Source organism: Parasteatoda tepidariorum, chromosome 9 (genome assembly GCF_982258835.1).
Source record: "Parasteatoda tepidariorum strain Cologne lab strain chromosome 9, Ptep-v5.0, whole genome shotgun sequence".
In the NCBI taxonomy this organism is placed as follows: domain Eukaryota; kingdom Metazoa; phylum Arthropoda; class Arachnida; order Araneae; family Theridiidae; genus Parasteatoda; species Parasteatoda tepidariorum.
This window is the reverse complement of record NC_141763.1, coordinates 9,401,498-9,418,961: the sequence shown is the minus strand read 5'-3', so window position 1 is coordinate 9,418,961 and position 17,464 is coordinate 9,401,498. Positions and strand designations below refer to the sequence as shown.

Genomic DNA, 17,464 nt, shown 5'->3' with positions numbered 1-17,464 from the left:
GACGTCTTCAGGGGGTACCAGCTCCGGAAGTCATAAATGCAAAACCTTTTCTATCGAGAGAGCATGACAAATGTTTAAATTGCTCTCTATGTACCCCAAAGGTTTTACCAAAGTCCAGGAAGAGAACACAATACAAAATATAAAATACATAAAGCAAATACAGAAGTATAAAATCAAGACAAATACATAAGTATACCAAACTCTTACCACTAAGAAATTTAGATATTTCAATAATTTCCTTTAGTTACCACCCCCCTCTAAATTGTCAATAATTTTGAAATTTATTGCAGTACATTTAGCATGTTTTATTAATGTTAACAATTTCAAAATTATACATTGATATTTATGAAAAATACTGACCATTGCATATTGCCATAAATGAGGTTTGGTCATTCAAATTTCCGAGGGGGGAAATTATGATCCATTTTGGCGATATAAATGGATGGTGACACAACAATTGAATCAAAACTAAATTAGATTTATTTACACTTCAATTAGACCCCTTACTCACCCTCGAATAAGTCTATTTATTACATCCTATTTGATATTAATTTATTCGTGGATATAATTACATTTATTCGATATTTTAATACTTACTGACGATAGATCAGAACAAACATCAGTGTTTGGAGTATCGGGCAAATGTATACCGGGCAATGGCACTTGACTTAAAAAAACAAAAGTGTAGGGTATACCGGGCAGTGGCACTTGACCCTAAAAAAACATCAGTGAAGGATTACCGGGCAATGGCACTTAACCAGACCTAGTATGACTAGACCTTTGGTAAATGTCCGAAATATATACTAGGTCTAGTGCCACTTTTGCTATAGCTTAAATATTTAAAATAAAAATTAAACAAAACGTTTGAATCAATTTTAAACTGATAATGAAATTATTGCTTTAAAATTAAAAAAATAATAATAAAAACTGCTCCAGATAAGAGTAATTGAAGTAGTTGCTTTATACAGCGCATGTGCGAAAAAAATTTTAAAAAAATTTTCCAGGTGCGTCTAAAAGTGGATGAATATCCCAAGACACCCACACGAAAGGATCAAATTTTTAATTAAATAATTACCATTTTTGAAGAAGATAATTTTGTTGTTCCCTAATTCTGGCTGTTAATATATATTTTACGAATCCTTATAAGAAATGGAATAAGAAAGTATTTGTAGGGATCAAATTAATATTTAGTTGAGAAAGAACAAACATGCTATTGAACTCTGATCAAAAACATTATATAACGAGGTTAATAAGAGATGGAGGATTAAAATCATCTGAAATTTATTTAATCGAGAACAAAGATTTAAGGTGTTTGTGATTGAAAGCGAAGTATATTTCAAAAAATCAATTGTTTTTTTGTTTTTTTTTTTTGCTTTTCCAGACTCTAAGAAGATATGGCTAGAATTTTTTTTTCTTACTTAAATTTATCAGAATTATATAAGTTATTATTTAAATAATAACTTATATTATTCTGATATGAGTTATTATTTAAATTTCATCTCATTTTTCACTTAAAAATAAAATTGTAGGAAGGGAAGCAGAAAAGAAACCAGTTTATTGAATCAAAGCATAGAGGCAAGTTCTTCATAATTCCAAATTCTTACTACTAAACTATTCAAGTATTTTCGGAGTGCCTATTCGAGGCGGATATCTGCTCCTTCATCGAGTTTAGGAAGGGAAGGGAGGTGCGGTACTTAACATTTGTTAAATCACATAAAATTACGATTGGGAAATCAAATCTGGGTTAAATATAATATAAGTCGCAAATAGTACATAAGATAATAAAAACAATAAGATATATACAAAAGAAAAGATATTTACAAATGTAGAGGACTCCCTCGCCTCTCCCCGGTAGCCGGGCTTCATTGGTGCAGAGTGCAGAGTTTGTCCAGAAAGATTAACTGAAATGCCTAGATAGAACACAGTCGCTCAGGATTCCAAATTCTTGGCGTATCAGTTTTATAATAAAGCATTTACTTTGAGTTTTGGAGTGGTTAGTAGTGGTATAAATGGGTCATTCTCACTGAAAAGGTATAAATAGACTAAAAAAATTTCTTAAATTAAAGTAATTAAAAAAGTGATAAAAATTACATAAATGCCTTTATTTATTTTTGTTATATGTCCTTATAATAATAGTCAAGTTTTCTATTTTATTTTTTACACGATTTAAAATATTTTAAATTCTACCTTGTCCACGGAGGAGATGTAATAGTCAACGGAGGAAACATTTTATGTTATAAAATGTCAATGAAGACTAATTCATTAATTACTGGGGACAACTGATATGAGTTTAACATTAATAAGTAAATAATAAAATATTTCATTATTAGAGATAGAGCTACTTCCGATTAATCATGCTGCTATGAAAGGAAACATCCATTTTTTAACCTAGGTGTACAATTTTTTAAGTAACTCTTACTGAATATTAATAAATTAAAATCTAAAGACTATTGAAATAAAAATTCAGACTCCGCATGAAAGTTGAGTGCTGGGGGTACTCTTTTATGAACATTTTATGCAAGTTAAACATACTGTCAGCCAAATAACGTTTTTGTTTTTTCTCTTTTCTTCTTGTTATTGTTTCTTTTTTCCTTGGGCACAAACGGCTTGCTCTATCAATTTCTGGAAATTTAAGTACATTTAATCACGATTTTTCTGTTAAATCTTTTTCTGATACAGATTTTAACGTTTCTTGCTCTTTTTTTTTTTTTTTTACTTTCTTCAAACAATATAGGGTTTTCTTTTAATTTCTGTCTAGCTTGTCTCATATTAAGTTTTTTCTGTTCCCTTCTCTTTTGCATTCGAACATTTGATTGCTTTCTTTTCTTAAATTTTGGTTTTGACAATTTTTTCCTAAAATTTGAAGAGAAAAAAAATGTTAAACATCACAGAAATTATTTAGAAAAATTGACAATATTTGCTTCTCCGATAAGAAAAATTAAATTTAATTGATTTTCTTTAAAAAATACAAGCAAATTAACAAATTTGTTCCATTTAAAAAAATATCAATTAGAAGAAAATAGTTTTTTAATTATTAAAATTGTATTATGGTTATCTAACACATTGTCTCTTCCATTGACTGTGTCTTCTCCTCCGTGGACTTGTTATGTCCACGGAGGAGACAAAAACTAGTTCTTGAATTTTTCTGATTTTTAATTTTAAAGTTACAAAAATGGGGCAGTTCTTTTTATTAAATATACTATTTTTTCAATCTAAAATTCATCTATCAAAAATAAAATAATTTTTTCTTGCCTTCTTTATGATGTCCACGGAGTATACGGTGAGAACTTTGCCAAACCCCAGTTGAACACAACAATCCAAAACTGACACCAAAGAGAACAAAAACAACTGATAGTTAACATTAGAAAATGGAATGGTTACCCCTCCCAGCAGCTGTCTTATGGGGATTTTGCATATGCTGCCCTTTATTGCATATTTACAGAACTATATTAATTGTCCATGGAGGGAGATTTCATTTTTGATGGACAAAGTTTACTAGTCATTTATTTTGCAAAAATAATTTTTTTTTAAAAAGATATTAAATAAAATGTTACTATAAGCATTTAACTAGGTAAAACTACAAAAATCACTAAAATAACATTTAAATTGTTTAACAACCATTAAAAATTACTTTGTGCCACAGACGTAGGGACGTCCACAGAGAGGATTTTGAAGTCATGTTTATTAAAATATAAGAATGAAATATTAAATACATGTAGCAGAAATGCATATGATTTGTTAGTTAAGAACTTCACGAAAAATGATGAAGAAAAATATTAAGAAATCTGCTGTATTTTCTAATATTATTACTCAGGGACTTAAAAAATCACCTTTTTGTGAGAATGACAGAAATGTTTCTTTTTTTTTCTTCTTCCTTTTTTAAGAAAACAATCGTATTTTGCATTACGTGCAAAGGGAAACCACGAAAATATCTTTCATATTGCTTGACGTTTAAAGAATTACAGCTAAATGCTCAGTAATCGCAATGCATTTCTTTCAAAAAAAATTTTTTTATAATGAATCACTTTTTTTAGCATCTCATCTTTGTGAATATAACGAGATGCTCTTTATATTTTTGTAATTTTTAACTCAATTCAAAAATCAAAGTAACTCGCTACGTAAGTATTGGAGAAAAACCATAATTATGAAAGTTATAAAAATAATTCATTTTAATCAAGATTAAATTAAAATTATCAAATTTCGCGTAACACGCTTAAAAGAAACCATGGAAATGTTTTTCCATGAAATGATTGCTTTTGATGGTATATTAAATTAAATAACTTGCTATTTAAGTATCGGAGTACAATCATGTTTATGAAAGTTAAAAAAAATAATTTATTTCAATTAAGATTAAATTAAAATAATCAAATTTTGTGTTACACGCAAAGGAAAACAAGTGCGACGTAAATGAACAACAACAATCGAGCTAAATGTTCATCCTCATCTTAATGAAATTATTTTTTGTAAACAACCATTCTTTTTTATTATTATTTTCCTTAATAGATAGGATACCATCTTTCTGAATATTCACCTTATCTGTAGGCGGGGCTTATTTTCGCTTGCAGGCGTAATGGACCGCACAAACTTCCGGAGCAACCGGAACTTATTTCTTTTCTAATGTTTTTACTTAGGCTGATTCAATCATCGTTGATTAATATGAAAAATTCATTTTTAGGAAAAATACATAGAAGTTAAATAAAGGGTCTTTGAATACATAAAAGTTAAGAAAGAAAGAAAGGTTCTTTGAATACATAAAAGTTTTAAAAAAATAAAGGTTCTTTGAAGTGTTTTTGTTTTTAAAATCTCTAAATAACTCAATATAAAGATCTATACGCAAATATTACCTGGAATTAATACAGAATAAAGCTCTACACTATTTTTTTTTATTTTTAACATGGGCTATATATTTGTTTCTACTCAGTGATGAAGCAAAGGGCCCATGCTATCCCTCTCCTGAAATTTTGAGTTTAAAAAAAAATATATGATCTGAACAAAATGTCTCGTCTGTATATATTTCTTAAAATTTTTCCGAAAATAATTTTTTATCTAATATATACAGTATTCTTATTCCTTAAATTTCAAGATTTCATCAAGCGTAATTTAAAATAAAATTGGTATGTTCCCATTATGTAATGCAACATTTAAGGTAATATCTGAATAGAGAAACATGACTTTTAACACTAAATAATTCAGATTCGTGTGTGCTATATTTAACATATAAAAAACCAGAGGAGGCATTTTATGTGGCACACAAACTTAATTTAAATTGAAAAAAAAATAATTTTCAAAAAAAATTTTTAAATATAAAAGAATTAGTAAAAATTAAAACAATACAGAAATCACATTAGTGTTTGTATCCTTGTAAGTTTTCTCCTTATTATTTGTAATTGTAAAATTATTTCATTTAAAAAAAAATAATTAAATGTAATTTTCTGTTTATTATTTTCTTGCTTATTTAAATACATAAAAATTATGAGCAGAGAATTGTGATTGGTTAAATGTTAGCCATTGTTTAAATTTCACTAGAAACAATTCAAGATTTTAAAGATAACATCTTTGATATTTACTAACATATAGCTTTATTTGATCTAGAAAAAAAAGTTACTGCACGTGTAATAATTCAATGAACAACATTAATACGGTAGCACTTATTGACTTGACATAAAATTTATATTAATAATTGCCATGTTCAGGATTTTTTACACTAAAAGTGGTGCACAAGATGCTTCAGTTTTGACCACCCCTGCTTTAAACAATTAAACTCCCTAAAGAAAAATAAAATAAATGCATTTTAAGAAAATTTGATGAAGTAACATACCTCTTGTTTTTTTCTTTTTTTGTTGTTTTTGTTTTGTTAGAACGCGGGAATTGAGGATATTGCTTTTATTTAAGAAAGAAAAAAAATATTTCCATTATGAAGCGTAATTTTTTGAAGAAAATAAAATTTCTGTTACAAACTGACAATTAAGCCACTTCTTGTACTTCTTTTAATGTCATATCTAAAAGTTACAAGTTTTAAGCTGTGCATGTTTTTAGAATGCCATGAATAATTATAGTATATCTGCTAGGTAAATATATCTTAACTTAATATTTAGCTGCTAGAGAGCAGTGTCTTTTAAAAACTTAATTGTATTTCATATTTTAAGCATTAGAATAACTCTCCAGAAAAAGGATCAGACAACTGAATATTATTTTTTCTATAATATATATTTTATATTATTTTTAATGACAATTTTTTCTTGCCATCATCATTCAACTTGTGATAATAGAAAAAGCTTATTTCGATTTAATGAAACAGATTTTTAACTCTCCAAACAACAATCGTTATCAAGATAAGAGAAACACCAACGATGTTTGGAAATCTAATGCAAAACATAATAATAAGAAGGTTATAGCGATGTAGCGGAAGTTCGTTCGGACCGGGTGAAGTTACTTCCTCTTAACTAGCTGTTTGTTTGTTTATTTAGTAAACGAGGTGAATAACGAAAAGCTCTTCTTAGTAACTCAACCCTGAAATCAAAGTAAGTCGTAATTTAAATATGGAAGAACAATTATATTTATGAAAGCTATAAAAATAACCTATTTTAAATAACATTACCAAACCTTGCGTTACACGCTAAGGTAAACCACGAAAATGTTTTTAGATTGCTTTCATCGGTAATAGGATTATAGCTAAAAGTTTATTATCTAAAAGAAATTACTTTTTAATAATTTTATTATCCTTGATAGACGGCTTAGCATTGTGAATATAACGAAACGCCCTTATTATTTTTAATTCAATCCAGAAATCACAGTAATTAACAATTTAAGTATCAGAGTACAATCATATTCATGAAAGTTATAAGGATAGCTTATTTTAATGAAGATTAAATTAAAATAATCAATTTTACGTTAGATGCGAAGGAAAACCACGAAAAAGTTACTTGTAATTACGAAAAAGTTACGAGGTTACTTGTAACTTTAATACAGGAATGAAATTATATTTTGAAAGAATTTTAGAGTGAAAATAAATAGAACTTACATCATCCACAAATGAAAACCATGAACACGTTTTAATAACAAACTAATTGAAAGCTAGCAGACAATTATGAGACTCTATCTCAGCAATTATGAACATTTTCCAGTTTATTGTTCTTCATGAAATTTATTGTTTTGGCCAGCTTAGATTGCCTCCAAAAATTTTCTTTATTTTATTTTATTTTTTAAAGTTATTTTTAAACTTTTTTATTTATTTTTTATAAGCACTTAAATTTTTTTTCCTTCTATTTCTAGCATTTGAATTTCAGGACGGTATACAAATCAATTTTTAAGAATGTATTAGTTTTTTCTTTTTGAATTTTAAGATTTACAAATTCTTCAAAAAATTGAGAAAAAAAATGTGTTATAAAATTTGCGAAATTCAGATTTTTTTGGCACAGAGACAAAATGTTATTATTAATCATTACAATTTACATAAATCAAATAAAAAAATAAAGTAGAGACCAGTGATGTCAAAGTTCACCGCGATGTCCGTTTGGTATAGTGATTGATCTTTCTGCCTTTATGTCTTTGTCAGAGTACACACAAACAAATGAGGGGATACTAGCATCTATATTCTTCGTCTACGAAGTACTTCGATTGGTTTGAATAAATTATCAAACCGAGCATGCGTATTAGTAAAATTGCGCCAGATAAAAACGTTAAAAGTGCCATTCTAGTAAACCTGAAAAAACGAGATAAAAGTGATGGTGCTATCGACTAATCAAATGCCTCTATTTATTAAAAAGTCGGGCAGCCAAGCAACAGCCAAAACACTTACCTACCTACACCACCTGTAGCTGCGCTACTTCTTTCACAAAGCGTTGAAAGTTCAAAGCTTATTTAAAATCACACAGACATAGGCAGCAGCAAGCTTGCTTAGCAAAACAAAAAATCGGATCTTTTTCTGATTCATGGTTTTTGTTATTATTTAGTCTTTCTGAAATAAATCGGATACATTAACTTTTCTAATAAATATAGTTCAGAATTACGATGAGTGCACCTACTTTTAATGATGCAACTGATGAAGAACAGGTTTGGGTTTAATTTTTAATATATTTTGTGATCAGCATGTGGGTATGGAACAGGTTTTCTCATATATCTTTTAATTATGGTATCCGAGTGATTTTTATTGATGCACTGTATATTATTAATCAGATTTCGTATTAAAATCGAAGAAATGGGAATTGTTTGTAACAATTGTTACGAACCTTACTATTATTATTATTTTTTTTTTATAGAAAATGATATAGAGTAACACGTCAAACTGCAACTCGTAGCTTTTGAGTGGAAGCTTTTGAGAAGTTCTAATAGAACTATCGATTTTTACTAAATTTTGCGTTAATTAATTAAAATTAAGTGCTGAAGCATTAAAATTAAATTTTTTTGAAAAAACTTCGTTTTAAAACAATTGTTGTGATGAATCTATCTTCAAAACAAAATATTGGTGTAGAATTACTTGGGGATATTTTCATATTGGTGCTAGTCAGTTTCCTTAGTTTATGTCAGCAGTAAAAAAATTTGTAATTTGAAAAATTTTTCTTTTCTAAACAATTAGTTTTATAATCATGCAATTAATGATTAGTTGCTTGCATGTAGTATATGGGTTATTCCCTGCCAATTAGCCATTTTCAGGTAGTGACAACACAAAAAAAATTGGCAGAAATTTCTAATTTTCTGTAATAAGCTACATGATATGGTACTAAACAAAAAAAATAGCTGCCTTGATTAATATGGAAAAAATGCTAAAATTTTTATTTATTATAGTGAGTTTATGATGAAATGGCAAAGGAATAATAATTTTACTTACAAAAATTTTTAAAATAATATTTTTAATGAACATATTTAAGTACATCTGTAGTCCTTAATTGCTTTTTTAATCATATATTTTCCGTTACTGCCAAGTATTAACTATAAAATATATATCTATTATTTAGTTGTATCAGATATAAGTAGTAAACATGCAAATAAATTATAGGCTGTTAGTTTTTGTCTAGTTTTCATTATTTTACTCTTATTTTTTACCACTAAAAACCTTCTTTTTATCATGTTATGGTAAATCTGGTTAGTAAAATCTAACCTTAACCATATAATTCCAGATGTTAAATTGCATGTTCCAGCTATTGAGAAAGGGCTTGATTCTAAAAACATCAATTTTAGAAAACAACTCTAAGCCGGGGGCGTAGCATTTATAAAAAAAGTGCTTAAAGGTGCTTTTTTTATTTGGAGTTTGTAAAAAGGACTTAATTTTCTATCTTTTAAAAAGAGATTTTTTTCTATGGCGTGTAAAAAAGATTTTTTGTTTGGCATCATTCTAAATTACAAAAACTGCATGATTTTTACAATTTTTTCTGCAATATTAATCAGAAACTAGTTATTTTATCAAGATTATGTAAAGTTTTTAAAAATGTTTCTAAGTTTTATTGATTTTATGCTTAAAAATTATGAACTTTAAATGATGGGGGAAAAAAATAACTTTTATTGCTGCTCAGATCCTAATTATGATTTTTTTTCTTGGAGAGTGATTAAAAATATTTTTTAAATGCTTAAAAAGTACTTAAAAGGTGCTTATTTTTAGTTGAAAAATATGACTACGCATCCTGTCTAAGAGTAGAAAAGTAAAACTGAATTAAAAAATTAAGTCACTTTTTCTGCCCATTATTGAGATTTATCATTTTATTCTTTAGTATCAAGATCTTCGCAGCTATTTGAAAAGTCTTGGAGGCAGTATTTCAGAGGAGAATTCAGATGAAGGATTTCTAGCTGATTTGGAAGATGTGATTGGCTGTTGCGAATTATGCCTTCATGAAGCAAATGAAGCTGGTAGAGTAGCTGTTTTATTTTTCTGGAAGTGCCAGAGGTTCACAAACACATTTAAATAAGGAAGACACGGATACATAGACAATTAAAATAACCGATAAAACTTCGAGTGCTCTTCACTCTTTAAAATCATAAAGCCATCTTCATGTTCAAGGTTAAAGCATAACTCAGAGTAAAAAGTAAAGCCACTGTCCACACATGGTTCTATTTTTCTGAAATTACAAATGATTGTATGATAGTGTTTTCTTTAAAGAAATAGTTTAAATAGGTTCAAATTAAATTTTAATTTAAAATATATTCTTAAAAATATTTTTTCTCATTGAAGTGAAAAGATTTCATTTATAATTATCCTTACGATTGCATCTTATTATTTTTACTTTCTACAAACTATTATTTTCTTCTTTTTATAAGGTTTTATGGTGCGTTAACATTAATTTTGGTCTCTTCTGTTTTGAAAAAAAAAATTTTTTTTATGGATAGTATTATTGTTTTTAAAGCGTTACGAAGCTTTTTTTTTTTTTTAAAAAAGAGAAGGAAATCATGAACGTGGTATAAGTTTTAAAAAATATTGTAATGTAAAAATAAGTGATTGGTATTAATTTCTTTGAACTCACTAATTCTATCAAATTGTTTCAATGATTAACCACTGCATGTTATGAAAAATAATGTGGAAAGAAGTAAATGAAAGTTTTTAAAAACTGGAATTGAAACCATTACATTAATGAATAAAAATTTTCACATCGCTTATTTGAAAGTTTTTAAATTTTAATTCAAAAATTAATTTAGTTTGCATAGAATGCCAGATTTTCTGGATTTTCGGATTTTTCTCTTACCGCGAACCGGAAATCCAAGGTCTAGAACAGGGGTGGCTAACCTTTATACACCAACGTTCCATTTTTTCTAAAAAATTGTTTAATGAGGTCATAGACGTGCTGTCAAATAATTTTGTGATTATTGGGGAAATAATAATGATTATCGTTATTATTGGGAAAATAATACTAAATACTATCAACTCGAAACTCTTTACTTACATTGAAAAAAAATTTTTTTTGCCATATCTTACAACAATTTAAAGTAACATCAGTGTGACTTCTGTTGCTGCAGATTCGATGACAAGTAACTTATATTAGTTGTAAGATGTTAGTTTAAGCAGGACTGTTAATTTTTTTTTGTTGCTAGTTATTTATTGTTAGCTTGCTTTTTATGGTTATTAATTGTTTTTTTAGCATTAATTGTTAATTTTTTTATTAATAATTGTCTATTATTTTGTTTGCTTTTTGTGAATTTTAATTTAATTTACACACAATCACGTTTACATATAAAAAATTCTTGTATATTTTATTTAAAAATATTAGAGCAAGAGTTTATATTTAGCATCTCTTTCATTTGTAAATATTTTTTCTGGTGGAATAATATATAATAAGAGAGATAAAAGTAAACTAATATGCATAATTATTAATTTAAATTAGGCTGCATATAATTTATTTAGAATTTCACGTTGTGGAAATATCAATGATTTAAATTTATAGACATTAATTTTTTGAAATTTGTCATTTATGATTTTACTCAAGAAATTTTCAGGATTTTCGAGCCGAGCTCATAATCACCCCTGCATTACACTTATTATTTTGGGCTGTTTTGCATTTATATTTTGTTTTGAAAAATAACTTAAAGGAACGTCATACCACGAAGGAAACTTTTCATTACAAGTTCTCTTTCATCTCCATAACTAATTTAAAGTGAAGTAAAATTGAGTTCAGACAAACCTAGAGTCGTGAAGTTTCAATCGCTGAATTTTTTTTCTTCTAAATTTCAAAATGCAAGCAAAATTATTGGAAGAGAACGTCTCCATTGCGTAATCATAAGTTGTCTTCTCATAGTTTATTTTCATTTTGATACTTTAATAATTTATTACCAGTATTTGAAACTTTATGGCTTACTCTAGGTTTGTCTGAACTCACCTTCTCTTTAATTTAAATTAGTTTTTAAGGTGAAAGAGAATTTGCTATGAAAAGTTTCCCATGTGGTATGGTGTCCTCATAAGCGTAATTATGTATTTAATAGTATGTTAATTATCTTCATCTTTAAAAATAATTCTAGATCTTCTCAACACTTAGAAATATTTGGACCAAAGCTTAACGTTTCCTTTTACGTTTAATCACGAAGCATGTGAAGTATGCACACATAACATTTAAGTTGTATTTACATATGCAATTACTGTTAAGGAGATATTTAGACAAAAATTTTCTTTACAATGGCAATTTAATGAACATAATATAGCTTTAATTATGGTAAATTAAAATAATATCTTTGAAGAAATTATCCAGAAAAAAAAGCAAAAACAGTTAGGTTCATTTTCTGCTAACCTTATATTTCTACTTATCAAATTCTTTCCTGGTAGCCTTTTAAGTTTGAGCCTATGTCAGTGATCAATTTTATTGTTTTTTTTTTTCAGATGCAGAATGTACTTTAAACAGCATTGTTTCCCTCCTTATAATGGTTCCACAAACTGAGAGTGAACCACTTGTTCACACATTTTGCGAAAAGCTTACTAAAGCACCTTCCTCAAAAATGGCTGCAGTATGTCTGAAAGTGTAAGTTTTATTTTAATGCTGAGCTCTGAATATGTATGGATATGCAGGGATCTGTCCAGGCTGAATTTACTACCATTAGCGGTACCTGCACAAATTCAATTTTAGGAAAAACGGTAGTTTCACAAATTCAACTTTAGGAAAAACGGTAGTTTCATGAAAGACTTTTTCTTAAAATTTTATTTTTGTATTCTTAAGAAACGATAAATCTATATTTTTATTATGTTTTTGTGTTGATTTTTTAATATAATTTTTTATCACAAAATAGGTACTTCTCAGAAAAACCTAGACAGATCTCTGATATGTATATGAATCTGAATGTTTATGTATCGCTGCTAAGTATAGGGCTCAAAGGATTTCCCATGGCAAGACCATTGGTCTTACGGTAAAATTTGTTGTCCAACACGAAAGTTTACTTTCGCGTTGGACAACAGTGACATCTATATGCATTATTTTGAAAGTAAACTATTCAAAATCTTAACTTTCCCCTTTTATAAAAGATATGTTGATGACAGTTTTGCTTTGCTAGATGAAAATAATTTTAATTTAGACCGAATTCTTAATGCAGGGTTCCCACGACCTAGAAAACACCTTGAAAAGTACTTGAATTTCATTTTGATTTTTAAAGGCCCCTAGAAGTACTTGAAAATGATATTAAATCCTTGAAAAATTCAAAATGACCTTTAAAAGTATCGTAAACTCAGGAAAATTTTATTACAGCATTTCTGTGTTTAACTTTTTGACATGCGTAAGTCTGAGAGAATGACTTTCCCACCTTTCAGATGATGTACTGTTTGATTTTATGTATGTTTGGCTGATTTTAGGAATTTTAAATATTGGGAACTGCGCCAAATTCTGACAAAATCTCGATTCTTATTCAGGCGATTTTAATGTTAATCATGGATCTTCGTATTAAACTGATTTAAAAGTTATGTGATGCGATTCCTTTTCGTGTGATTCAAAAATCGTACTCGCAATTCCCAAGTTTAAAATCCAATGTCGCTATTTGTATTCACGCATTTTGCAATATCAAACATCGATGTTGTAATATCAAACACCGATTTTCGTATTTATGCGCGATTTGAAAACTACTCGTTGCGATTCTTATTCACGTGACCATGTCAAGTGCGTATGGTCGATGCTACTGAAAAAAAATTTATTCACGTATGAGTGATTAATTTAAACAGTCAAAGTGACCAAAATTGTTAGTAAGAATCTATCAGCAGATATTGAGGTGAAAGTTGGCAACTGTTTCAATTTAAAATGGTTGACCGGCAATAAATTTAAAATGATAATTAAGTCCCAACATCCAATAATTGATTAATTTTCTTAAAAGTGATCAAAATTTCAAAATTATATTTAAGAACAATTTAAATTTCACTGTCTAAATGCTTCTGCCACTTTAAATATTAATAAAAACTGAAGTAACTGAAACTGATGTTATGCCCTTCAAAACTGTTAATACATTTTTCAGTTATTTTGTATTTTCAATTTAAACTAATATATTTATATTCAAAAAAAATTTTTTTTTTTAAAAAGATGTCTTTTTTACCATCCTGTAATGCAGAAATTATAACATTTTTTTAAAAATATATTGTGAAAAATGAAAGATTAATTTTTAAACAAATTTAGTATTTTTTTTAAAAAAAAAAAAACTATTTTTTAATATTGCATTATTTGTCCTTACGCAAAAATATTATTTATCAGTATTAAAAGCATATTTATATTTCAAGGATTAGGTATTCACTTTTGTTGTTCAATGAATTATGGAGGCTCAAAAATTATAAACCTTTTCCTATTATATTATATTATTTTCTTTTGATAAGTTAAGGTAAATTGTATAAAAAATATCAAATATTTATTGATACATGTAATTATTATGTGTACAATGGTTACACCTATAGAATTTTTACCTTTTACCAAAGTTCAAGGTTTTGGACAGTTTTACCTAGTTTAAGACAGTAAAACCTATGTGTCCTGTCCAAAACCAGTTAAGGATGTCCAAAACCCCAACCCTGGTGGGAACCCTGTAAGACCATCACAAAATGCCATAGACATGTAACAATTGAATGTTGCTTTGTGAAATAATGATGGATTAAGTTGATAATCTTCCCACAGATTGCAAAATTTATTTGCTGGTATAGGAGAAAATTCTCTCCTGTGTTATGATGTCTATTGCAGCTTGGTTCAAGTAGCTGGACAAACTGATAGCATTCACATGGTGTTTAAAGATTTAAGTAAAGTATGCATTTCTTTTCTACATGTTCACTGATTAGCTAATTTTTTGCTCTTTTTTCATATATAATAATAAAAATATCATAGCTGTCCCTTGCTTTATTTGATAAGGATAATAAAAAACCAAGAAATAGTTTTATTTTCATTTATAAGAGACGAATGTAAAATGCGCTCATAGATAGGATGGGAAATCTAAACTCTGAGAGGGGTGGTAGGAAGAGCACCTTTTGGAGCAAAGCATATGGTTACATTTAAATTATATCACAAACATAAATTAATTTTAATAATGTAATATAGTTGTTATTTTTTATTTACATTTATTGATAGCAAATCCCTGTAATCATTACATAAAACTTTCCATTTAAAATTTTATTCTCCTGAATTTTGTGGTTTTTGTCTTGGTAGCTATGTACAGTGGGCGATAAAAAAAAAAGGCCTACTCTGAATAAATTTTGATCTAATGATCAGATTTTCACGTTTTAGGATTCGTTCTTGATTGTTTGAGATTTTGTACTCAAATATGCTAATTAATTAGTGCAGGTGATGTTTTTCGTTCTGTAATCAGACACAAATACATACTTTCTCTGAATACATACCTTTTTTTCCAACAGATTTGGATTTCTGACCCATAAAATATAGGAAGCAACCACAATAGTTTGGTCAGCAGAACGATCCAAAATTTGAACCTCTTAATGATAATTTTCCTTTTTCACCTCTTAATATTAATCTATTTCGAGAACTTTTCAGATTTCTGAGACCCATGAAATATAGGGAGCAGCCTCAATAGTTAGGTCAGCGGAACGATCCAAAATTTGAACCTCTTATTGTTACATGGATGAGATTTTTCCGCTTTTTAGCGGATTTCCGCTTTTTTCACTTATCTCTTGAATTGCAGCTTTTTTTTTTTAATTAAAAATTCAGATTTTTCTAAAAATGTCACTTTTTTTAATAAGTGTTCTGCTTTTTCAGAAAATTCACCGGTTTTCAAAGAGAAACAGAAAATTCAAACTACATAGCTACCAATCCTTTCTCATTTGTACTTATTTTAGCTATTTTCTCCCCTTTTACTCGCAGCAAATAAGATTTTCCGAATTTTTTACCCGCCCTCCAGATATATCCGATTTGTGTAATTCAAACGACGCTATTTCTGACGAGCCTTTTAGAGGTCCCAAGCCTGGAATCTGCTAATATCTCGATTTTATTTGCACGATTTTAATATCAAACATAACTTTTCATATTTGCGTGTTGCGATTCTTATTCACATGATTTTAATATTGTGCTTTGCGATTCTTATTTACAAGATTTAGAAATCCAATATTGTGATTCGTATTTACGCCTTTTTAAAAACCTATGTAGCGATTCGTATTCACGCAAGTTTCAAATTCAATGTCTTGATTTGCTCATACGGTTTTTAATATGATACATTGATTTTCGTATTTATACGTGATTTTAAAATAAGGCATTGGGATTCGCATTCACACATTCTAAAAATTTATAATTCTTATTTATGCAATCTAAAAATTATGCATCATGATTCGTCTTTACGCTATTTAAAAATTATGAATCGTGATTTGTATTTACGCGTTTTAAAAATTCTATATCCCAGTTTGTATTTTCTCATTTTCTAAATCGTATATCTAGTTTCATATTCATGTGATTTCAAAATCCATAATTGTTATTCATATTCACGCAATTTTAAGATCAACTATCGCGATTCTTGTAAGAGGTAAATTATTATTCTTAATTAGTTACTATAAAGGTGACTGTTTTTCTAACGACGATTATTAGTATATGTAAGTGTTACAACATCAGAGAAACTGGAAGGGAATATATTCAAAACTTACATTCTGTGCTTGCGAAGAAGAAAAAATAGGATTTGTCACAAGATGTTTGAAGATGGACTAACGACTAAATATAGCAAACATAAAAGATATAGCAAACAAAAGCAATAACTTGAAAAGGTTACTTGTATGTAATACTTGTATGTATGTATGATAACTTGTATGTTAAGGAGTTACTATATATTTCTACTTTACTGTTATTGATATGTTTCAAAGGGCTCTAGTTAGATTAGACTATAATATGAACATAATGATTCCGTCCATTGTTAAAGTTTTTTTTCCAATATAATTCAAAGTGTAATATTACTGATATATTTGCTATAAATCACATAACAGTATTTATTAAAAGAAATGAAGTATTAATGTATATTCTCAGTAGTTTTAATTTTCAAAACCAGGTAGTTTTTCAAGTAATAATTGTCTCTTATGTGAACTGAGGAAAAATATAATTTCCAGTTTTATTTTTTCAATTGGTAATTTTTATTTTCACAGAATGTTAAGTAGCAATGTAATCATTTATATAATAATAGATTAGTACACAATTGTATGTCAACACATTATTTATTACCTTAAACTGTCTGGAATTTATTATTAAAAGGTTGCGCTTGCGTAAAATTTACGATCGTGGAAATTCAGCTTTTTTGCCTTTTGGCTAATCTCATCCCTGTTGTTAGTAATCCGTCTTATTTTGATAACTTTTCATGCTAATTGAACATTTTTTGCTCACAATTGTACAATTTGTGCGTCGTAAGATAATCGCATGCACAAAAAAAGAAAAAATTTGTAAACATTTATTTTTAATATTCTATTTAATAATAGTCAAAGAAATTTTGAGTATCTAATTTTACATAGCGTTTTTATATCTGATTTCGTTTCTTAAAACATCGCCTGCACTGATTAATTAGCGCATTGGAGGTCAGTCGTTTGAACCATTAAGAACCGTGAAGATCTAATCATTAG

At 27.9% G+C, this 17,464-nt stretch overlaps 1 protein-coding gene across 1 annotated transcript in view; it reads left to right on the top strand.

The window, feature by feature from the left end:
• Positions 1 to 7,801: 7,801 nt before the first annotated feature.
• Positions 7,802 to 17,464, top strand: part of eIF3m (eukaryotic translation initiation factor 3 subunit m) — a 28,081-nt gene continuing 18,418 nt past the window's right edge. Inside the window, exons 1-4 of the mRNA XM_087150831.1 lie at positions 7,802 to 8,052; positions 9,705 to 9,840; positions 12,293 to 12,431; positions 14,547 to 14,670. Of these exons, the coding sequence (XP_087006957.1) occupies positions 8,011 to 8,052; positions 9,705 to 9,840; positions 12,293 to 12,431; positions 14,547 to 14,670 (441 nt within the window). The 5' untranslated portion in view covers positions 7,802 to 8,010. The remainder of the gene's footprint in view (positions 8,053 to 9,704; positions 9,841 to 12,292; positions 12,432 to 14,546; positions 14,671 to 17,464) is intronic.